Source organism: Plecotus auritus (genome assembly GCF_963455305.1).
Source record: "Plecotus auritus genome assembly, chromosome: 3".
Classification (NCBI taxonomy): domain Eukaryota; kingdom Metazoa; phylum Chordata; class Mammalia; order Chiroptera; family Vespertilionidae; genus Plecotus; species Plecotus auritus.
In genome coordinates this window covers 156,598,973-156,623,537 of record NC_137772.1, presented here as the reverse complement: position 1 = coordinate 156,623,537, position 24,565 = coordinate 156,598,973, and the positions used below count along the sequence as shown (strand labels likewise).

Below are 24,565 nucleotides of genomic sequence, written 5' to 3'. Positions count from 1 at the left end.
AGGGGGGAAAAAAGCACCTAGGTAGAAAAAATAGGTAACTCAAATTTAAAGTCATAATAGAAAAATTTTATCTCAGAGAAAATACCCTGATTTTATTTTCTTTCTTTGAGATAAAAGTTATAAACAGTAAAAGGGCATTTGATATTCCTGCTTAATGGAAATTACATTTTATTCACCTCATGGATATATAGGCTATTTAAAAAGCAGTTTAGTTTAAATATATTTGTTAAATATTAGTTAAAGGTCAAATTCAACAGCAGAACCATTTTTGGTCTGCTTAGATAATTGGGTTTGGTCCCCTCAGTTTTGAATTATTTTTGCTATTAGGCAGAAATATTTTTAAATTGTAACATTGCCAAATTCTAATGTTAATTCATTATGTGGTAGAATTCTGAGTTACAGCATCAACTTCAGTACACCTATGTCTCCATGAACACAGCAAAATATTTGGAACCCTTTTAAATACATCACATAAATCAAGTTTGAATAAGACAAATAAGGGAATATATTTCCTTTGTTGACCTATGTACTATTAAGCATTTTGGATACTTGTTAAATTGGTTATACTGGAACTGATCATCTTTATTCACTTGACAAAATGTAAGTCAGATATACTGAGCTAGAGTGTATGTGTGTCTGCATATCTCTGTCTGCATGTAAAATGTATCATCAGCCATCATAATTATATGTAAATTGTGATTATATAATTTAATACATATAAATATATAATAAGAATATCTATGAATTAGATATACACTAGATATGATAATTAGATAGAATTATAATTTTACATTTTTGAAATTTCATATTTGAGTTACTTAAGTTTAGTATGAATGTTATGATAACATTTTTTAATTTTCTAATTATATATTTCTAATTTTATCATACTGCACTAAATGTCCATGAAACTGGAGATGTTGTCTGTCTTGGTCTATCCCCAGCTTCTAGAACATGCCTGAATCATAGTAGACACTCAAGAAATACTGGTCAAATAAATGATCCAGATTGATGATACAGAGAGAACAAGGGGTTTCTACACTTGTCAACTCCTCTTCATTTTGTATGATGTAGACCTAATGCTATATGTCTATTAATGGATTATCAGTTGCATTCTAAGCAATGTGGGCTTCTCCCTGTCAGCAGGTTTTATTTACCCAGAATACTTTTGACACATTTTGCTGCTTCTTATGGTGTATTTTGCCTAAACACTTCAGAAGCTTTGGATTAATCTGACTTAAAAATGAAAATCACAGGTTATCTCTCATGCTTGTCATTTTTATGTGTACCTCTTCCACCAGAATGGAATGTGGTGTTTAGGTAGACTCTCTCATATATCCTCTCCTAACTAATCAATGTATCCTGTCTTCTACACAGACAGGGGCTCAGCAAAGCCTGGTAAGTGTGAGACTCAAAGTGGCATTGAATGCATTACTGCTGCAAATACAATGATCAATAAGTGTGGTCATGCCCTGAAGAGCTTATAATCTAGTGGTAGATTGTAGGATCGAGACAAATAGATCACCTGTAATTCTTTTTTTTTTCCACCTGTAATTCTTAAAGTGTGTCTAGAACTGTGTGTAGGGCACTGTGGAACTACAGAACTTGAGAAGAATTTAGTCCAGTTTGATGGTTAAGGTTCAGCTTCCTAGGAGAGATGTTTCCCCAAAGAGATGACCTAGGAGCTGAATCTTGAGGGGACAAGATGCACAGAGACACAGTGGCAAGAAGTACCTGGCATATGCAGGCAGCCCAAGCAGGTTGGGGCTCAGGCATTTAGGAGGAGGTGGAAAGTATCTGGAAAAGAGCCTGGAGAAGTAGAAAGAGTCCTGGTCACAGGAATCCCATATATTCTGTCAAAAAAGCATGGACATTATTATGTTCTAGGCACAATGAGGAGCAAAGGAAGAGATGTAAGCAAGGGAGTGGCATGTTCAGACTGCTCAGTTTAGCTAGATCACTGTCAAGGTGAGGAAGAGTCAAGGGGAGCAAGACTCCTGCCAGGAACTGTGTGTACTCTTCCTTTGCTTTGCTACTTAAGGATTACTATCTAAGGAGCAAATTCAATTGTCAAATATTTTGCAAGTGTTTCAGTGTGAGAGCAATGGTTCCCAACCACAGTGGTTCTTCCTGCCATAGAGTGTTTTGGAAATTTGTGAGGGTGTCTTGTTTTTCCAGATGGTATACTTGTAGTAAGCTATCCTGTGATGTGCAGCACAAAGATTCTATCTACCAGCATAAAGATTCTATCTACCACATCATACCTGACTGTTCCTCCACACCAAATGTAAATCAAGAATACTTTCATACCTAATAATACTGAGAGGTTTTCCAAGAAGTTCTCATAAGACTAATACTTTGTACAGGAAAGATTAAATGGAATAAATATATTCTCTCAAAATTATTGAATAATTAATTCAGCTTTTGTATCCTGTCTATTCTAGGTATTATATGATTTCTAACCACATATTTAGTTTAAAATGCTGTTAGTGCAATAGAACAAGTACCCCAAACACCCCAAAACAATGAAAGATATATAACCATGGAAATGTAAAACTTCTTCTTACAAACAATTATCATTAAATAGCAGGGAAACATGAAACACAGACCTTACCCTCATGGAAACTCTCCATCTATATATATAAAAGCTTAAGCAACCAAACGACCGAACAACCAGTCAACCAGTCACTATGATGCACACTTGACCACCATGGGACAGACGCTCAATGCACAGGGTTGGGCTCCCTCCTGTCTGGATCGGCCTGTGGGGATCGTGCCTAAACCAGCTATCCAACATCCTGTGAGGGGTCCCGGATTGCGAGAGGGCACAGGCCAGGCCGAGGGACCCCACCGGCGCATGAATCCATGCACCAGGCCTCTAGTTGTTTTATAAAGTCCAATAGTCATAACAAGAAAGAAATAACTGATTGCACTGTAGCATGGTAAGAAAGATAATATAAAAGTAATATTTGTCTGGGACACTGACCAGTATAAAGAGGGCATATGGTAAAAGAAGAGAAAGATACTAGCAGTACAATCCATTGAGATGCACAATGAAGACAGCAAAAGCTGTCCTTGGCTGTGATTGTTTTATATCCAAACTTGTTACTATGAGCTCTAGAAGATCACTAATGTTTAATGTTATTACCCCTGTAAATATTGACCTTCATAAAAAATAAGTTATTGGTTCTGTATTCCAAAATACCCAGTCCAGTGGGATTCTAAACCAGGCTGTCCTCAACAAAGGTACATTGTCTTATGTAGGCCATTCAGTCACAAAATGGCTCATTTCCTGCCACCCACTACCAGAACCAAAGCCACGTAGAGGGGATGGGTAAAACTAACCATAGAAAGGTCACAATTAGCCAAACTGTTCTCATTCCCACAGAGGCCCAGAATAGAGCCTTAATAGCTACTTGATACCCAAACACAGGACAATTAGGTAGAGGGAATACCTAAGGACCAAGCCATTGATTGTTACAAAGTCCCCGTTCGACATATTATCTCATCTCCCTCTGATTCACTCACTGTTCGTATTCTTATTTAGTCCTATTGCAAAAAAGATAACCCAAAAATTGTGCTGTTGAGTAGCATGGGGAAGTTGTATGGAGTAGTGAGTATTTTAAAGCTCCTCAGGGAAAGAAATTAAGAAACTATGAAGTCATCCTTTGTCTCTAGAGAAAGTGTTTCATTTTCTTTTCTTCCCCATATGTGAACGGAAAAAAAAAAATGAGGTTATAAGTGGCTAAACCCATATTCTGTTCATGCACATTCTGCTTATATTCAATATATTCAATAAAAGAGCATTTGCAAAAGAAATCAGCAGCAGTGTTGGGAATGCTTTCTGTTTTAATTGCACTCCATGGTGCTGTAAACCCTTTAATTGTTTCGTCTCCCTCTGGAATATCTTAAACAAAAATAGAATTTTCTAATTAACTCACTGGAGACTTATAAGGATGTAATGGAGATAACTTGCTCTTGTTTTGTCATTTGAAAGTAATTAAGCAAAAGTTCTTTATTTAGGAAAAGATCAGGATTTAAATTATGGGGTTTTTTAAATTATATTTTTGGTGATTTACTGGTAGAAGTAGTTGAAAAATTAAATTGTTGGGAGGTAAGTCAAAAGTAGCTTTAAAAGTTATCATTAATAAAACTTGTTAAATTCCATTTTCTAAGGCCAGGCATATAAAGTTACTGAGAAAGTTTGCAACTATTCAACGAAGAAAAACCATCTAAATATCTCCTGTCCTCTACTCCAATTTTATAATATTTTAGGAAGATCACATTTTAATAGTTTCATTTGTTGGTTAGCAAAGCATAGGAGAACAATTAATATACACTTTGTACCAGTAATATACTACCTACAAAGTTTAGACATTGATGATCATGTATCTTATCATGATTAATCACTCAATAATTAATGACTTAGAAAACATTTCTTTGGAAGTTAAGATTACATAACATATTTAAACTGCTTGGAAAAGTGTAAAATAACATAGAAATGTAAACTTTTAATGTTCAGGTAAATTATGCAGTATACAGAATTAAACCTACAATTTTTGGGACTCCCAAACTGATCAGTGAAGTGTGAGATCTCCTAAAACTTGACTTTTGTTTGTAAAGAATTAACATATTTTTGAGACTCTTAATTTATGAAATGTTAGTTGAATTCAAGTTTAACATGATGAAATTATTTGAGTAAAATTTTGGAATACAAGTAACACAAGTATATTCCTTAGAAAACAGAATCTCATTCATGGTGAGAAAAGCATAAATTTTATGACCTCCAAATATTTTTCACATCTTATTTGTATATGAATATCTATTTGCATATATGCAAGTATAATAAACACCTTTAAAGTTTAATCATCAAACAACTTGTTAATCAGAGGTTATTCTATTTCCATTATACAGATGAAAAATCAAGGGTCAGTTAGATTGAATGATTTGCTTTCCAAGACTTAAAACCTAGGACTTATCTGCAAGCTCAATGTAGCCTCAAGTTCATCTGAAAATATTATATCAGAATACTTAGCATAACATAGGGTGGGTCTCAGTCTGTGGTGCCTTGCCCAGAGCACAGATATCAATGCAAATTCTCTGGTCCTGACCCCAACCTACTGAACGGAAAACTTTAGGGGTGGGGCCAGCAGCCTATGGCTTAACAAGCCTTTCAGTGGATTCTGCTGAACCCTAAAGTTTGAGTACCAACCTCTGGCACAGGTTTTGTTGCTGCTGATTTTGTTTTCTCAATTAAAATGTCACCGTCAGTACCATCTCACTGTTTCGTTAGTTTTGAGAAGGGGCTCATCAATTCATACAAAAAGGCCAACTTTTATTGAATGCTTACTATGCGGCAGGTATTGTTCTATGTATTTTCACTCATTGGATGGTCACAATGACCTTATGGGGGAGTATAATTACTGGTCACTGAGACATGGAGAGATTGGGTGATTTGGCTCAGACCACACTGCTAGTGGCAGGGAAGAGGTATTCAAATTCAAGAACCCATGCTCTTCACCACACCTTAATCATACCAGACACTATTCAACTTGAAAATTTGTACATTCAGCAAAGATCCCTCAAGAGTTAGACATACAGGGAGCTGAATCCCAGTTAGTCATCTAATGAAAAGAAGCTTCAATTGTGGTGATGAAGGAACCAGGCAAATTGTTTCTGAAATCCAAATGTAAGTTTGTGACATAATAAGCAGAAATTTTTCTGTAAAATGTCTACTTTCCTAAAACAGTCTTCTGCCTCTGGCTTACATGGACCATGCAATACTCAGAGGGATGGGAGTGGCTGCAAAATTATTGTGTTATTTTATGAATAAGGTAGCAAAATATAAGGAATCTAATGGGAATTTTTCCATGCTATTTTTCCATTTGCAATAGTATGTTTTTATTGCATTGTTGCCAGGTGTTGCCATTCTGTAGTCCCCATGTTCTGAAAAGAATTGTTGAACCTAGGTGAGCAAAAATGCAAGTACTTCACAAAAAGAATGTAATTTGTATCAAAATATGACCAAGAGCAAGAAAAGAGATCTTTAATAGACTCCTACTTATCCCTATTTTCATTTTGTCTAATCTATATCGTCACCACAGTGATCCTTTAAAAACATAAATATGATCACATCATTTCTCATTTAAACCCTTCAACGGGAATTTCTCATCACATTTAAAATAAAGCTTTACTGTGACCTGAAAGTGCTCCGTGAGAGGCCTCAGGTTCTCTCTCCCAATCTCTTGCTCTCACTCATTCCTCCTCAGTCACAATTGATCCTTTGCTGCTCCTTTAACAAGTCAAGCAAGCTCCAACCTCAGGACCTTCTAACTTGCTCTTCCCAGTTCCTCAGTAGCTCCTCCCAGATATTCACATGATTTGCTCCCTGACTCCATTCTGGTCTCTACTCAAATATCAGCTCCTAAGAGACCTTCCATGACCACCTTTAAAATAAAAATCTCACTCTTTGTTACTGTCTATCCCAAACCCATGTTTGTTTTGTATTCGTAGCACTTATCATTTGGCTCATAGGGTGAAATTCATTAATTTTAATTACCTGTCACTTCCCATGGGAGTTTAAGCTCCCCAGGAGCCAAGGGTTTGTCTGATGTTCTGCTGTTTCCCTGACACCTAGAACAGTGCCTGACACAGCTATGGCCAGTTATGGTTAACTATTGTTGACTTTCTTTCATATTTTTCTTTATTTATTTTAATGTGCAGTATGCTGCAGAATAACCATCTAAGGCAGGTACCCACGGAAGCGCTGCAGAATTTGCGGAGCCTTCAATCCCTGTAAGTATTGTTGAAATTGCAAAATGTCCTCAGGATCAATTTGGGAAGGAGCATTGAAATGTCCAGGTGACCACTTTAGTAAATTCCTTGGCTGGAGGTCCTACCTAAATAAGTTGGGAAAGAGAGTTTCCATTAGAGCAGCAGTTCTTCGCTTCCTCATTAAACAATATGTGTGGGAGGGACTTGTGTTAGAGTTGGGGGTTTCAGGGCAGAGGCTTAATCATAACACCTCCAGCATAGCCTCTTATATACGCTGGTATCTCAGGACAAAACATATACTTCCAGGACCTTGTCCTACATTCCCCTGTAATTTGAAATTCCTGATTTTGAATCAGGAATGTTACTTTCTCCTTTATTATTTTTTTTTTGCTTTTTTTTAAATTTAATAAATCTTTATTGTTCAGATTATTACAATTGTTCCTCTTTTTTCTCCCATAGCTCCCCTCCACCCTGTTCCCACCCTACCCTCTGCCCTTACCCCTGTCCTCATCCATAGGTGTACTATTTTTGTCCAGTCTCTTCCCACACCCCCCACACCCCTTTACCCCTGAGAATTGTCAGTCCACTCCCTTTCTATGCCCCCGATTCTATTATATTCACCAGTTTATTCTGTTCATCAGATTTTTTATTCACTTGATTTTTAGATTCACTTGTTGATAGATATGTATTTCTTGTTCATAATTTTTATCTTTACCGTTTTCTTCTTCTTCCTCTTCTTAAAGAATACCTTTCAGCATTTCGTATAATACTGGTTTGGCAGTGATGAACTCCTTTAGCTTTTTCTTGTCTGTGAAGCTCTTTATCTGCCCTTCAATTCTGAATGATAGCTTTGCTGGGTAGAGTAATCTTGGTTGTAGGTTCTTGCTATTCATCACTTTGAATATTTCTTGCCACTCCTGTCTGGCCTGCATAGTTTCTGTTGAGAAATCAACTGACAGTCATATGATACTCCCTTGTAGGTAACTAACTGTTTTTTTTCTTGCTGCTTTTAATATTCTCTCTTTGTCTTTTGCTCTTGGCATTTTAATTATGATGTGTCTTGGTGTGGTCCTCTTTGGATTCCTTCTGTTTGGGGTTCTGTGCACTTCCTGGACTTGTAAGTCTATTTCTTTCACCAGGTGGGGGAAGTTTTCTGTCATTATTTCTTCAAATAGGTTTTCAGTTTCTTGCTCTCTCTCTTCTTCTGGCACCCCCATAATTCGAATGTTGGTACACTTGAAGTTGTCCCAGAGGCTCCTTACACTATCTTCATAGTTTTGGATTCTTTTTTCTTTTTTCTTTTCCGGTTGAGTGTTTTTTGCTTCTTTGTATTTCAGATCTTTGACTTGATTCTTGCAATCCTCTAGTCTGCTGTTGGATCTCTGTATAATATTTTTTATTTCAGTCAGTGTATGCTTAATTTCTAGTTGGTCCTTTTTCATATCCTTGGCTAAATTTATCGGCCTTTTCTAAAAAATTCTTGAAAACCCTTATAACCGCGGTTTTGAACTCTATATCCAGTCGTTTGCTTTCCTCCATTTCCTTCATTTGTGATCTGTTTCTTTGTCTCTGCATTTTGGCTGCTTCCCTGAGTTGATAGAGTGGCTTTGTGTGCTAGGTGTCCTATAGGGCCCAGTGGCTCAGCCTCCCCAGTTACCTGAGGTGGACACTCTTGGTGCACCTCTTTGTGGGCTGTGTGCACAGTCTTATTGTAGTTAAGCCTTGATTGTTGTTGGTATCACTGGGAGGAATTGACCTCCAGGCCAACTGGCTGTGAGGATCAGCTGTGTCTACGCTGGGAGGACTTCTGTGCTGGAGACACCCTTATAAGACAAGACTTGCAAAAGCCTCTGTGCTCAGCTTGGATGGGGCAGAGTCTCACGGCGGAGCAAACAGCATTGGTTTCCAGTCAGCCCTGCCCTAATAGGCCCTTGTATCTCAGTGTCCCATGGTAATCACTGCAAGCACCTCTGAGAGAAAGCTACCCTTGAGTTCCGCCCGCTGCCAGACAGTCCAGTTTCTCCCTGAATGAGTCTGGGTCCCCAGATCTCACCCAGAACTGGGGTTCAGTGCAGTCAGGAGCTTTTGTCTCCCTCCCGCTTGAGAAAGCCAGCCGTGTACTCAGTTGCCCACCCTTTCCGCACGCGCGCCGTGGTACCTCTGCTTTCCGCAGTTCCTCTGAGTCTCAGTGTGCTTTTCTCTTTCCTGACAGTCCAGTTTCACCCCATATGAGTCTGGGTCCCCAGAGTCTTGCCCAGAACTGAAGTTCAGAGCAGTCAGGAGCTTTTGTGTCCCTCCCGGTTGAGAAAGCCAGCTGCACACTCAGTTGCCAGCCCTCTCCATGTGCGTGCCTCCGTACTTCTGCCTCCTGCAGCTCCTCTGAGTCTCAGGGTGCTTTTCTCTTTCCTTCTAGTTGTAGAATTTCCGCTCAGCCAGCCTTCCTGTGGTTCTGGATGATGTCCATTTTGTCTTTTCGTTGTAGTTTTGAAATTGTTGTGCGAGGCAGCAGTTTAGGTGTTTACCTATGCCGCCATCTTGGTTTCTCTCTGACTAATTTCTTTCCTTTATTTTTTTTTTTTACATATATTTTTATTGATTTCTGAGAGAAAGGGAGAGGGAGAGGGAGAAAGATAGAAACGTCAATGATGAGAGAGTCATTGATCTGCTGCCTCCTGCATGCACCTGCTGGGGATCGAGCTGCAACCCAGACATGTGCCCTGACCAGGAATCAAAGGGTGACCTCTTGGTCAATGCTCAACCACTGAGCCATACCAGCAGGGCTATTTTCTCCTTTTATCTGGAAAAATGGGTGTCACAATCCAGACACCTTAGCATCTTCAATTTTTTCTGTTTTTAGGTGATCTGAGCTGCCTTGTAATGAAATTGGCTAAGTCAAATAAAGACTTAATTTTTTTAAGTTTTGTATGTACATCAGGTGTTCTCAAATCAATAAGCCAAGCTCTAATAGTCTATCTTAAAGTCTTACTGCACAGGTCTGCAAACCAAGAGCTTCCGCATCACCACACAGACACAAGCAATCCCACACACACACCTCAGATTCACACATCATACAGACATGCACAAACACACACACCACACACAGACCTCATAAACACAAACATACAGTACATAGCAGTGGTGGTGATGTTCCCTACTGTGAATCCACAACTTTTCCATCAGGAGTTTCCAACCTCCACTGATTTAAAACCTCTGAGTAAATAAAAATTAGCTATCAGATGTTTTGGAGCTTGGATTGTAAGCAGTTGTTGACAGTAATTATTTGCCAAGACTATGCCACGAGTACTTATTTGGTCAGTAAATCTTTACCTCATCAGCATGCGTAAGTGTTTACAATATATTGCATGATTTCCAGTATACATGTGTGTGATATATGTCCTCATCTTACTCACACTGGAGGTCCCCCTCTGTCAAACAAAATACTGGCTTCTGGTCTACAATGATGAGGGAGATAAATGCATAAGAAAGGCAAATAAATATTGCAGATTCTAGTTGAAAATTACTGTAAAAAACCCACCAGTTAATCATTACCCACAGTGTGCTTAACGCCTTTTGTTAAGGTGACATGAAAGAAGGAGGAACGTGAGATTTGGAGATGATACTTTCTTCCTTTGATCTTTTTTTTCTTTCTTTCTTTTTTTTTTTTTTTTTTTTAATGAAAGCAAATCTGGGCTTGAGACCATTTCAAGCTTTTCACTGCAGTCAAACAAAGTGACTTCCTAGGTTTTCACCATCCTATAGATAAACATGCCCACAAGGGCCCCTTTGTGGCCTGGGACAGGTCTGCGGCATTTTCAGGAGCTCCTTAATGACATAACAGTATCGCTCCTCCTTTGTTGCACAGGCCTTTTCCTGAAGGGAAGAAGCAGTCAGAGAAGGAAGCCGCTCTCCAGTGGGTTGTCTGTGTAAGGGCACGGGGTCCCGTGGCTGGATTGAAAGCGAGATAATAGCGGTGGCCAATAGGAACTTTAAACAGCTGTGAGGCAGGCAGAAGATAGAAGGATAAGCGTTTGTAACCAAAAGCCACTATCAGCTGAAAGAAGATCACAACCAGAACACACACAGAAGTGAACTCTTTGAGAAAGGGAAAACCATGAATCTTTTGTTCACTCGAACTGGGTGGTGCCTCTCTGATAAAGGTGTTCAGATTTAGTTTCTTACTGTCTAGATATTTACTATCCACCAGGTGTCTCTTGCATTTGGTTTCTGGTTCGCAAAAACAATTGCCTTTGAAACTTTATAAGTATGTGTTCCCTGTAAAAAAAGCCAGGGGTTACCTTTCTAGTATGACGCTTATCACATCCAACAGAGGCATCTGGATAGACACTCGGCCCTGGTACTCGCTGGACTGTATCAGCTGGTTATGTCATGTTCGTCTGGGGTCCCTTCTCTTGGCGCAGACAGACCCTTGTGAGGTGCTAAATGTTGGCCATTTGTGCTGCCATGCCACTTTTTCTCACTTACATTTCTTTGATACAAGAGTTAAGACTTGACCAAAAAAAGCAAAGACTTAACCACCAAGTACACAGATGCCAAATTGTACCAAGCGAAGGAGCCCCTACGCGGTTTGCAAGTTTGGGCAACAGTGAGCCCCTTTAAAATTTTACTATTGCCCCAGATTCAAGGTATTTAATAGTATTTCTCCTGCTTCCTTTAAGCATTTGTTTGAGGCTAATGGTCATTCCAAACATGCATTCCGTATCCATTTTGCATCCATTTTGCATGCCATACCTGAGCCTCCGTGCTACTTCTGCATCAGTATGAGTAACAGAGGGTGAGGGCAGCCTCATCCGGGCTGCCAACACCGGGGAGACCTCCATGCAGTTACTGAAAGGACTGCTGCAACCCTTAGACCTCCACCCTTTATCCAGTGGTTCCCCTTTCTTTCTCTCTCTTGAATTCACTCTCTCTTTCTTGATGTTTTTATTTTCTTTGTATTATACATGCTTTCTCCAAGGAGCACCCCACCCTGTGTGGGACAGTGGGTGCAGCACCCTGAATACTTGCCTGGCTCTGTAACTTCTAGGGGGGGCTTCTCAACCCTGGATGCCAAGAAGAATCATCTAGGCTGCACCCCAACACGATTAAATCCGAATGTTAGTGTTTTCTAACTAGTTTCATTACACAGTTAAGAGCTTCTTAAGTGAAGACTGGGAGAACGAGTGTCCTGCAGCATTCTTTCGGATGATATGTACACATTCTCCGGAACTCTTTTCAAACATGAAATAATAACAAAATCCATACTTTGCATTCCAGTATGAATTACAAATGTACGTGGACTATGAAGTAAAAATCAGGGTTGCCTTGTTTGTATTTACTTGAAACAGCTCACATCTGCTTATTAATTCCTCTGACAACCTGGGCAGGTAATGTTCAGAGGCCGCCTGCTGCATGACCCTGGCATTCAAATGCGGTCCAACAGCATCAGCACCTCCTAAGATATGCAGAACCTTGGGCCTCGTCTCTTTCTCACTTAGTTAAACGCTTTGTTTTAATGATGTTCTCAGATGATTTGTATGGCCAATGTGTCTGAAAGATCAATGTTTTGTAGTGTTCTGTGCCACTAACAAAGTGGCCTAACAAACCAAGAGTGCTTGAGGACTACTGAAACAGGTCACTGAGGTACTTTGCTCCACTCCTATCGACTCGGCTTCACTGAGGAAAGTTTAAGAAACTTGATATATTGAAATCGGTAGCACTGCGGTGAGGAAGAAACAGATTGTACTCGTGTTTCAAGAGATGTAATTTTCCACTTATTCTGCATAAACAAAAGACATTTTTGCTTTGTTTGTAATGAAAACAGATAGGTACATTCATGTTCTTGTAACTCTCTCCTGATGCTTACAAATTGCTCAGCTAAAGAATAAGAGGCAAGTCCATGCGCTAGAGCCTTGTGGCCCAGGGCTGGCCCCTGTACAATGTGCACATTTGGCTTCTGACTGGTCATGATTGCCCAGACACCAATTGGATTTTTTGTAATGCAATCAAACATAACTTAATTTCCTTTCTGTTTTCTGGAAAGGAATCGGAAATGTAATCACAATTCACAGCGAGTTGTATTTCACCAAGAAACGTTTGGCGTTATAGTCATTTCAAGACTAGGGTCAGATTACAGTGATTTGATGGAAACTCAAAACTTAACTCTCCCATACCCTCACACCTTGTATTAATAGTTAAGAAATTGATCTATTTTAAAAAATCTTTGCTTCATTTGCATAGTCATTAATGATATTCAAGCATGTCATTAGTGAAACACAAGGTGATCAAAGAAAATGACGTATCCAGTTAATCAGAGAATGATTTAATACATGTCAGGTTTTACTCCAAGTCTACACTACCAAAGCTAACTGGGGAGTATGCACAATCACAAAAATAATAGTTTGGTAAATAGAAAATAAAAGGAGAATGAGACATATCTTTAGTACTATCTCTATTCTCCAATTAGCTAATATTCACCTTCAGACTATATTCTAAAATCTAAGAGGAAGTTGTAGTTCCTGCCTGGAACATGAGCTGTCCAGGCTTCTTTTTGTGATCCCCATTTCAGGACCACCGACCCCACCCGTGGACCATCATGCGAAATGTCAGTTAGTTCACCCAGACTCTTCACAGTAGGGTATTGCGGATAATAGTCGGAAAAGACAATAAGCAAGAGGAATGGGTAACAAGGAGGCGGTGGGACTCACAGGGCTGAGCAGAAAGAAGGCAAGCCTAGAACCAGCAGCAGCTTCCTCCTGTTAACACCCAGCAGCCTATTGGGTTTCCGAGGATAAAGAATGGGAAGGAAGTAACACAAGACAAAGAGGTGTGAGCAGACAGAAAGCAAGGTGAGGTAGCCAAGAGGATAAGATTAAAGGATCAAAGGGGTTTTTTTTAAAAAAATAATGGTTTTAGTATTAGTGACATTGTTCCTTCCACTAAAATACTCTCCAGAAAGAGAAATTACAAGCCTCCTTAATAAAAACATATCATGGTTTTTATTTGTTTTGTTTTATCACAAAAGCGCCAGCATATTTTGTGGGATGGAGGTGGACTTGGAAGTTCTAGGGATCAAGGGTTTTGTCTATTATGCTGAGAGTTCTCTTCATGGAACCAAGCACAAACCAGCACCCGATGAATTGTAATAAGGAAGGGAAGTCTTGCCTTGCCCCCCCCACCTCATTTGAATATTAGAAGATAATTATTTTCAGAGACAAAGCCCTTTTTATGCAATGCTTACAAGAAGAGAGCTCACATTAGAGCGTTGTCCTCAGAATCATATGGGGGGTGGGGGGCGGAAATGGGACTACTTCATGCAAGGCCTCATATGTGCAAGATCCTTACATCAAGTTGTCTGCCAGAGCTCTGACAAATCACATACATGATAGTCATACAGGATAGACAAATACCTAAAAGGGAACATGGATGTTGTGGAATGAGAAGTAAAATAAACTTCTTTTAGCCTTGTCAGGTGAAATGAAGGTTGACTTTGGAAAGTAAATTAAACTCTTTGGGGAACCTAAGGGGTGACTGCTATGGGAAGGCAAATCATGAAAGAGCAGCATTTCCCCCCTTTCAGGACAGATGAGGTCTGTAATGAACTGTGGAAAGGCACATCAAAAACCAGCAGAGAATGGGAGCATTGCAGAAACAAGACCAGAATGTGGAGCTTATTAAATGCCATGGCTATGAAAGCAGCAGCCACCAGTATTTATGAAGCACTTTTACCTGCATTGCATCATCCCACTTCATCCTCACAGAAACCTTAGTGATGAGGAAGCAAAAAAACTCAGAGAGATTACTTGACCTTCTCAAGGTCATATGGCTTGTAATGGAGTCAGGCTAATGAGTCTGGAATAAGAATTCTGGTCTTTCTGACTCCAAGATCTGCCATTTTCCACCACACTCTCTTGCCTCCGTCAGGGAACCCCTTGCAGGGAACAGGCACTACAGCCTGGGAAAGGAAGGATCTTGACAGAAACGCGTGCTACTCCAGACATGCTTGAAGGTTGACAAAAAGAAAGAACAGTTGTAATGCTGCAGGACAGAAATAAAGACATTGAAGAAGAAAAGGCAACACTACTTTTATAGTGTGGCCAGACATTCATTTTTAGTGTTTCCTCATGTATTTGGTTGTCTGATCCCTCATTTCCTGTGAGGTAGAACTTGACTCCACTTTCCTGATGAAGAAACTGCAGGTGAGAAAAGATATCTTGTTTCTATTGCAAAGGTAAAAGTTGATTAGACAAAGACAAGAGGGACAAGCATTCCAGACAGCGGGAACTATATGTGCAAGATCTTATAGTGGGGTAGGGGTGGGGGTGGAGGATGGAAAAGTTGGCACATCAGGAAACAGGAGGAAGGTCAGTGTGGCTAAATCAGGAAGAGTGAGGTGGAGAGAAGTGAAAAAAGAGCCTAGTGAGGCAGGTGGAGTCCAGTTCCTTTGAAAGCCATTAGGAACATGTCAAGACTTTTAATCTTTATTGTCAAAGCAATGGGAAGCCACTGGAGGATTTTAGGCAGGAAAGGGCATAGGCAGATCTGAAATTGTCTAGGAGAGAAAGGAAAACTTTGTCAGGATGGGGGCAATGGAGATGTAGAAAGGGAGATGGATTTGAGAACTATTTAGATGAAATTACTAATATTTGGCAATGGGTTAGCTATGAAGAATGAAGGAAGAAGAGGATCAAGGATGATTCCTGAGAGTCTGGTTTATATAACCACATGATCAATGAAGCCCATCACTGAAATAAGAAACCCCGGTAGAGGACTACATTTGGGGAGGATGGGGTGGGAGATACTGAGTTTGATCTTAAATACGTGTGTTCGAAGAGAAACAACTAAGTAGATTACACATAGACGGTTTTAAATTTAGGTTAGGTCTTCAAAGACAAGTGAAATTTAGGTTAGGTCTTCCTACCATGCATTTCCCTTCACCTAACACTTCATCATAATGATTTGGTTATCTGACTAACCTGTATAAAACATGTCCCATAAAGGTTGGGACCTTGACTGCCTGGTTTACTGCTAGATCTCCAGCACCAGGTACAGCACGTTGGCAAAGAAAGCACTCAAGAAATACTTGCTGAACTGAAGCCTTAATCTCTAAGTGATGTTCTACACTGCTGCTCAGGACCAGCTAATCTCCCCCAGTTTGACTGAAGCCTGTATTTACTGATTTCTGGCAGCAAACTCTTATCTCTATACCATGGCTTTTCCCACCTGCCATTCTGGAGCTGAGCTAAACTCTAGTAGTTTCTTCAGGGAGTTTGGGATTGATCTATCTACAAGAATTAACTTTCCCATTGCCTTAGCTGAGGACTTTTCCACTTCAAAAGAACCGTAATATTAAGTTGATGCAATTTAGATAGGCATTAGGTAGGGAATGCTCATGAACACAAGGCCCAGAAGTTCTGTGGGAAGGACTTGACTGGGACAGAGAAATAAGATAGAAGTTTGGCTAGATAAGGTGGATGGAGAAATTTGAATATTAGAATGAGAAGTTTCTGTAAAAGGAGTGGTAATGTGGAAGAACTAAAGATTCTTAACAGGGAAATTACCTAAAGCACAATTTTAGGGAGATTAATCTGGCAGCAGCCTAGAGGGTTAATTGAAGAGATAAGAGATCAAAGCCAAAAGGACCAGCTCTGAGGCTGATGAAATAATACAGGTGTGAAGAGATAAGAGACTGAACTAAACAATGGAAATGGAGAGTCTCTGAGATAAAGATAAATGGAGAGAACTTGGTGAATGATTGCCTGGAAAGCAATAGGAATATTCAAAAATGACCCCCAGGTTTCAAACCCTGGTGGTATCTGGGAGACTAATGGTGCCCCTGATGAAAAGATGGTCTTTGTTTTCTATGGAGAAAAATGAAACTGAAGAAGTTAATGCTCATGTTACTTTGGCTATAGATCATCTACATTATAAAATTCACAGTGGTGGTGACCTCTGGGAAATTGAACAACTTAATGTAAATTGACTCTACAATATATTTCTCACTGGAATCTTGCATTCTCCAGTGATGCCAGAGAGACAGAAGTTCGGTTCAGCTGGCACTTCATCTGGCTGGTGGTCAATCAGGTGACTAGTCTCAAAATTACTGTACTTCAATGAACCCGCTGACTTTATCTCTCCCCAAGTTGGAGAAGTGGGAGGAAAAAACTTTTTTAACTTTTCAGAGGTAAACATAAAGCAATAATTTTTCTTCCTGGTTTACATTAAATTTACCAACAAATAAGGTGGAGAATGTTAGAAAAAACAAAAGCAGAAATTCCCATGTAAGCAATCATGGTGTTTATGTATATTCATATGCTTAATATCATCCAAGGAGATGGGTGGAAATTTCATTAAAATTTCACATTGTGGCCACTCCCTCAATATTTAAAAAAACACACAGTACTACTAATAAAAATGACTCATATTATAATGGAGACTCTATATATATTCAATCTATAAGAGTTCAGATAGATGAAATTCTATCCTGAGAGTATTATACTGGTCTCCTGAAAATTCAACTCCAATTATCAACTCCAATGTTATCCAATGCAATAAAATTTCACCATAGCAAAGAGTTAAGGTGCCTTGTAAAACTGTATTTTTTAATCATTTTTTTTATTTTTCAATTACATTAACATACATTATTATATTAGTTTCAGGTGTATACCCAGTTATTAGACATTATATAACTTACTAAATTATTATCCCAATAAATCTTGTACCCATCTGACACCATACATTATTAGAATGTTATTGACTATCTTCCTCATGATAGTCCCCATGACTGTTCTGCAACAACCAATTTGTACTTCTCAATCCCTTTACCTTTTGCATCCACCCCCTCAGATTCCCTCTCATCTTGCAACCTTCCAAATGTTCTCTGTATCTATGAGTCTGTTTCTTTTCTGCTTGTTCATTTATTTTATTTTTTAGATTCAATTGTTGATAGATATGCATTTCTTGCCACTTTATTCATATTTTTAATCTTTTTTTTTTTCTTCTTCTTCTTCTTCTTAAAGAAGACCCTTTAACATTTTATATAATCATGGTTTGGTGGTAATGAACTCCTTTAGCTTTTTCTTGTCTAGGAAGCTCTTTATATGTCCTTCGATTCTAAATGATAGCTTTGCTGGGTAGAGTAATCTTGCTTTTCATCACTCTGAACCCTTCTGACCTACATAGTTTCTGTGGAGGAATCAGATGCCAGTCTTATGGGAGCTCCCTTGTAGGTAACTAATTGCTTTTCTCTTGCTGCTTTTAAGATTCTCTCTCTGTCTTTAACCTTTGGCATTTTAATTATGATGCATCTTGGTGTGGGCCTCTTTGGGTTCATCTTGTTTTGGACTTTTTGTGCTACCTGGACTTTTATGTTTATTTCCTTCACCAAGTTAGGTAAGTTTTCTGCCATTATTTTTTCAAATAGATATTTAATTTTTTGTTCTTTCTCTCTCTTCTCCTTTCAGCACACCCACTATATGAATGTTGGTACAGTTGAAGTTGTCCCAGAGGCTCCTTATACCGTCCTCATATATTTTTATTCTTTTTTCTTTTTGCTGTTCTAATTGAGTGTTTTTTGCTTCCTTATATTCCAAATCGCTAATTGATTCTTAGCTTCATCTACTCTACTGTTGATTCCCTGTAAATTATTCTTCATGTCAATTAGTGTATCTCTCATTTCTGATTGGTCCTTTTTAATGATCTTGGAGTTCTAAGTTCAGAGAGCATCCTTATAACTAGTGTTTTGAACTCTACATCTAGTAGATTGCTTCTCTCCATTTAGTTCTGTTTCTCAAGTTTTATTCTGTTCTTCACTTGGAACATGTTTCTTCGTCTCTTCATTTTGGCAACCACCTGAGTTTGTTTCTCTGTATCAGGTAGAGCTGCTATATCTCCCAGGCTTGGTAGAGTAGCCTAATGTAGTCGGTGTTCGGTAGAGTCCAGTGGCACAGCCTCCCTTTTCACCCAAGCTGGGCACCAGAGGTGAACCCCCTCATGTGGGCTGAGTACATCCTCCTTTTGTAGTTGAGCCTCGATTGCTGTTGGCACGTCATTGGAAGTGATTTACCCTCAGCCTGATCAGCTGCAAGGACTGGCTGCAACCACTGACCTCTGGCCATAATGGAGGATCAGCTGTGCAGTCCCCCCACACTCCAGAGCAAGACTTACTTCAGTGGAGTTCTGGTGCCTGCTGAGTCTTCCCCTTAAATGTGTCATTTGTGGAGGTGGTTGGATGATGCTTTGATGTGGTCTGAGGCTGTCCCCCAGTATGCTGGCTCTGTGGCCTCTCAGGAGGTACAGGCCAAGGTCAGCCATCACCTGTGTTCTGCCTAGGGCCACCCAGCATAGCTACAAAGTTATCTGCAGGTGGCTGCTTCTTCTTAGATGTGCCCAGGTGAGGCCAAACTTCGAACCAAGACCAGCTGCTGCTAGTGCTGAGCCTGGGGCCACTTAGCAAGAAGTATGGGGCACGCTGAGGCCAGATGTTGCTTGTTTGAGAGATTTTAGGAAAATCTGGAGCATGAGCCAAGACAGGCCATTCAATAGAAAAGCCACTGGAAACAGCTTAAGTGGATCCAAAAGTTGGGTGGGGTGGGCCTCAGGGAATCACCAGGGCAAGGCAAACAGTGTGAACCAGGTTGATGAAGTCTCAGATATGGCACCCACCTGCCTGTACTGTCAGGGGAGGGCTCATCAAAGAAACAATGGCCTATGTCTGGTAGAAAACTGCGCACACACACACACACACACACACACACACACACACACACGTGCGCACGCGCTCACACACAAGCTCTTGCTTATAAATCAATTCCTCCCCATATGTCTCTGGTGCCTTTCAAGCTGGTGCCCCAGCGCTGGAGCTCAGAAGGAATTAGTCTGAGTAAGTCCATGCATGGGCCTTGTAAGAGGAGCTGCCTGGAACTCCAACAGCCTCTGTCTCCCTCAGCCTCAATCCCTGCTGGTTTTTACAGTCAGAAGCTATGGGGACTTCTCTTCCTGGCACTGGAAACCTGGGCTGGGGCCGGGTGTGGGGCTGTGACCCCTCGCTCCTCAAGGGGGACCTCTGCAACCGAGATATCCCTCCTGGTTTTTATCTGCCACACATGGGTGTGTGACCAGCCAATTCCACATCTCCAACCCTCCTACCAGTCTTGATGTGGATTCTTCTTTAATTGCCTAGTTGTAAGACTTTCATTCTGCCAGATTTCAGGTGGTTCTGAATGATAGTTGTTCTGTTGTTTAATAGTCACTTTGATATGGTTATGGGAGGAGGTAAGTATGGCGTTCACCTTACCTAGGCCACCATCTTGACTGGAAGTTTCAAATTGTATTATACACAAGCTTGGAACTACATGATCTCATTTCATTGCAACAGTAAGTTAACTGAAAATGGTTTTATTTCTTAAGATTTTATAAATGATCTCAATCACTATGGTTTTTTGACTATTTGTGGATTGTTCATAATGGTCTCATTAAATCTACAAATGTGTGTACAAGAGAGTTGGTCATTTCTTTAAAATGTACAAAGAAAAATGCTCATCCAAATATGAAATAGTAATGTCAGTCATGAAGATGCCATGATTCATAATGGAAAAGAGCCCTCATTTATTGAAAGAACCCTCATTTATTGAATGCTATTATGCCTGCAGCTGCAGCATTCTTGACACCTAAGCTTTTTTTCCCTCAAGTCATCCATGTTAATAATTGACATTATTACAGTAATCTCAGATATGAAATTAGCCAAGATCAATGGCTTATCTTTTGACTAACTCTGTCTTATAGTTAACTAGAGGCCTGGTGCATGAAAATCGTGTACTGGGCCAGGGGGAATCCCTCAGCCTCGCCTGCACCCTCTCCAATCTGGGACCCCTCGGGGGATGTCGACTCGCAATTCTGGACTGCTGGCTCCTAACCGCTCACCTGCCTGCCTGCCTGATCACCCCTAACCACTCTGCCTGCCTGCCTGATAGCCCCTAACCCCTCTGCCTGCCTGCCTGATCGCCCCTAACTGCCTCTGTCTACCTGCCTGATCGCCCCTAACCACTCTCCCCTGCTGGCCTGATCACCCCTAACCACTCTGCCTGCCTGCCTGATTGCCCCTAACCGCCTCTACCTCAGCCCTGCCACCATGGCTTTGTCCAGAAGGATGTCCGGAAGATGTCTGGTCTATCTGGTCTAATTATCATATTACCCTTTTATTAGTATAGATGGCTCATCAAAGACATTCTCAAACAAAGACGTAAGTTTGTGTGATACATTGGCAAAGTATCATATAAAAGATATATATGTAAAGGACTATTTTTCTGGAACAACAATAGCAAGAATGAGTTCATAGATTCTCTAATCCCTACAATAATACAATTTAGAAATCAAAAATTCCTTTCAGAGGCACAGAGTAAAATGGCAAAATGTTTCTTTAAAAAAATACAATTTGTACAATTAACCTTTTGTGTATGAAAACATTACGGAAAAAATTTCATAAGAGGGTAAGAAAATTAGCACCTTTTATTTGTCTGACATAAAAGATTGATTTTTTTTCTTTGCCTGTTACCTTCCTAGTTTTTCATCATGTAGGTTACGTTGACATTAAAGAACTATATTCACAGTGAACCTACAGTTCTGTTTTATTTTTAATTTATATAATTCTGGGTAACATTCATCCCTGCTCTTATATGGGCTCCATCCACCCACTTGCCCAGGATGGAACATGGAGTCATCATAGCTTCCTTACTTCCTCTGGCCACACCTGGTGAGTCCCATGTTCTGTCAGGCTCACTTACTTAGTATCTCTCATATCAGACTTTCCTCTCCATTTCCATACTTCCTCCAGGCACTCATCTTCTCTCTCCCTGATCACTGCCACTGCCTGGGTCACTTTCCCACCCATTCCTCCTGTACAGTGCTATCAGCGTGATCTTTCTACAGCCATTCCCATTGCTAAAGAGTTTTACTTTACGGCATCTAACTGCTTGCAGGTGTTGTGCCGCCTCTGTCACATTATTGATAGATACAAACTTAAATGCCAACATCATTGCTAGGAACTTCCTCTGAGAATGTGACATCTTCCACATGTCAGCACTTCTCCTTTGTCTTTAGAAAGAAGGTGGTATATTCAATAATGTATCAGGAACAAAACACACTTACACACATAATGATAATACTGAAGGGTAAAAAATAAGGATGACTTCTCTTAATTATTATTACAGGCACCTCTTAATAATTTCTCTTATGAGAGGTGAAAAAGGTTGTCTGTGTTTCTCAAACAAATTCTCTGGCAACCTAGCATTTATTTTTCACTAAATTTTGACTAAGGCAAAATTTGAGTTTACCTTTTTTATTTTGGGAATTGTTTTGATGGTCAAAAACACAAACTGTTAACCAACTTCAAGTTGTAATAATTTAAGATCATTAAGATGCATTATGGTTTACAAAGCTCCGTTGTATTCTTTTCTTTAATCATAAGCAACCCTATAAGACAGAAAGGTGTTGTCCCCATTTTACAGAAAACTGAGTCTATTGACCTGGCCATGGTCACAAAGCTGCTACACTGACTTGGGTCTAAGATTTCTCATTCCAAATCTCTGCACTAATTCACAGATTCTGAGCTGCTTACACACACACACACACACACACACACACACACACACACACACCTTGTGACTTGCATGAAACAGAAGTAACAACAAAGAAACGCTTAAAAATGAAGCTATGTAACGTAGTTATTTTTATTGCTCCTGATAATGTTATAGAACCACCTTTTTACCTATTTTCATGTTCTGTCTAGTGTCGTTTTTCTTATACCTCACTGCTTAAATGTTGCATTTTCCAAGCATATGAATAGAAAATGTCCAGCTGCCAAAAAAGAGCAGATTGATATAATACGAGCTCTTTGTTTGCTCACAGAATAGGCACAAGTTGTGCCCTGCCAGCTGCTTTGTCCACAGTCTGAACCTTGTTCTGTAAGAACCACCTGTATGACTGGCTGTATAATTAATTCCATACTCCGGTTTAGCCTGGGGATCTTCTGTTAAGATTAAATCAGATACTGCCTCTGAATGTGAACAATATACCACTCTCTGAATTAGATTTGTACCACTGAGGCCAGGTGGACATGGACCTCAAAACACTGCATTTAGAAGGAATATCATTTATTGGGAGCTTCTTACATGAAACTGTTCTGGCAGAGAAATATTTTAGTGCTGCAGTCAGGATACCCAAGTATTGAATCCATGAGTATTAGTACTCAGTGTTAGTACTCAGAGTGTTAAGACTTAAAGAATTGCCCTGTCTCACTCATTTCATTTCAGATAGCAAATTGCTCTAAGATGACAGTGTAGAGGCCAGATTACACCCCTTTTTTTGGGGGGGGGCGGGGGGAGTGATTCATAAAAGACATCTATCCAGAAAAATGGACTTATTAATAATGGAAACTGATGCCAGAGTAACTTCAAGATCCAGCAGAAACTTTGGTAGTGCCTTAGAGATCAAAAAAGACAAGCCTATGACTCAATGCTGAGAGTCTTTTGTATAAATGCAGCCCAAGGTTTGCACTCAACTTTAAGGATAGTCATTTTCAGGACTCTTAGAAGCCACTAGGTGTTTCAGTGCCTAAGCAACTGGCAATAATCAGACAATACGTCAACTAAAACTTGGAAGCTCGTATTATTTAAATAAAGTCTTCATTCTTTAATCAGCACAGTCATTAAGGGGAGTTTACATATGTGCTTTCCTTCCAGTCGAACAATAACAATCACCTCCTCGTCCCCTGATGAAATTACACCTTATTTGAACATGGGCTGAGCATGTTGTTGCAGGAGAAAGGGGAAGAGACAGTGTTGAGTTTTCCTAAACATTTCCAGCTCCATCTGTTGACAGAACCTTGAGCTGTTTGGAAGCTGGGCTTCTGCTGCCTACAGTAACCGTTGTTCCACGGGAAATGTAATTGTGAGTGGGGTATGACGCCGGACTGTGAAACTGCGTTCCAAGTGACCTTATCTCCATTACTACCACCACTTGGCTCACGACCTTGAAGGCATCACTCGTTCCCACTCAGTCAGAAGTAGCAGCCAGAGGACAAGCGCTGTGACCGAAAGTGAGGGAGCTGCATTGGTTCCCTCGCTCCCTACCGCAGAGCATTCTCTCTGTTTCTAAACTGTTTGAATTTGGTGTGCAGGGGATTGCTTCCTGATCCTGGTGTGCTCCCTACATCTGTTTAGTCTTAAATGCTTCCTAAAATATTTTTCAAAATCCACTCGTGATTTCCTAATCCTTCTTAATACATGGACTGCTTAACAGGCAACTCTTCCTCTTTTAAATCCCAGCTTTGAAAAATGCAAACACATGGGTGAGCCTGAAGAACAGATTGGGGGAAAGATGAGTGAGGGCTGTGGGAAGCCTAGCGGAGTGATGGCAGTTCTAGTGTTCATGCACCTTACAGAAATGTTTCGTTATTTGTCTGTCTGGTCACTTCAACAAGAAAAGTTAAGACATTGTCATTACAGCTGCTGTTTGTGTTGGATTCGGGGGAAATAAATGTATTGCACTCCCTCTGCTGGCTCTGAAGTTGCAACACCTCATTAACCAGATCTATATTTAGATGTCTTTTCCCATTTGAGTGGGGCGGGGGGGGAATGGTGTGTGGAAAAAAGGAAGCAAAAACTGGGAATGTTGTTAATTTTATTATTCATTTAAAATGTCAGGAAAAACAAACATCTAACCAGTGCCAATGGTTAGGGTGAGCAAGAAAGCCAGCAATTTTTAGGCCTTCCAACGCTGGAACAGCCTTTACAAATCACTC

General features: G+C 40.1%; 1 protein-coding gene across 2 annotated transcripts in view; it reads left to right on the top strand.

Moving 5' to 3' along the window:
- The window catches only part of LGR5 (leucine rich repeat containing G protein-coupled receptor 5), a 147,213-nt gene that overhangs the window by 77,962 nt on the left and 44,686 nt on the right, over positions 1–24,565 (top strand). For both annotated transcript variants that reach the window (XM_080660683.1, XM_080660684.1), the window contains exon 4: positions 6,721–6,792. In XM_080660683.1, coding sequence (XP_080516809.1) covers positions 6,721–6,792 — 72 coding nt within the window. The remainder of the gene's footprint in view (positions 1–6,720; positions 6,793–24,565) is intronic.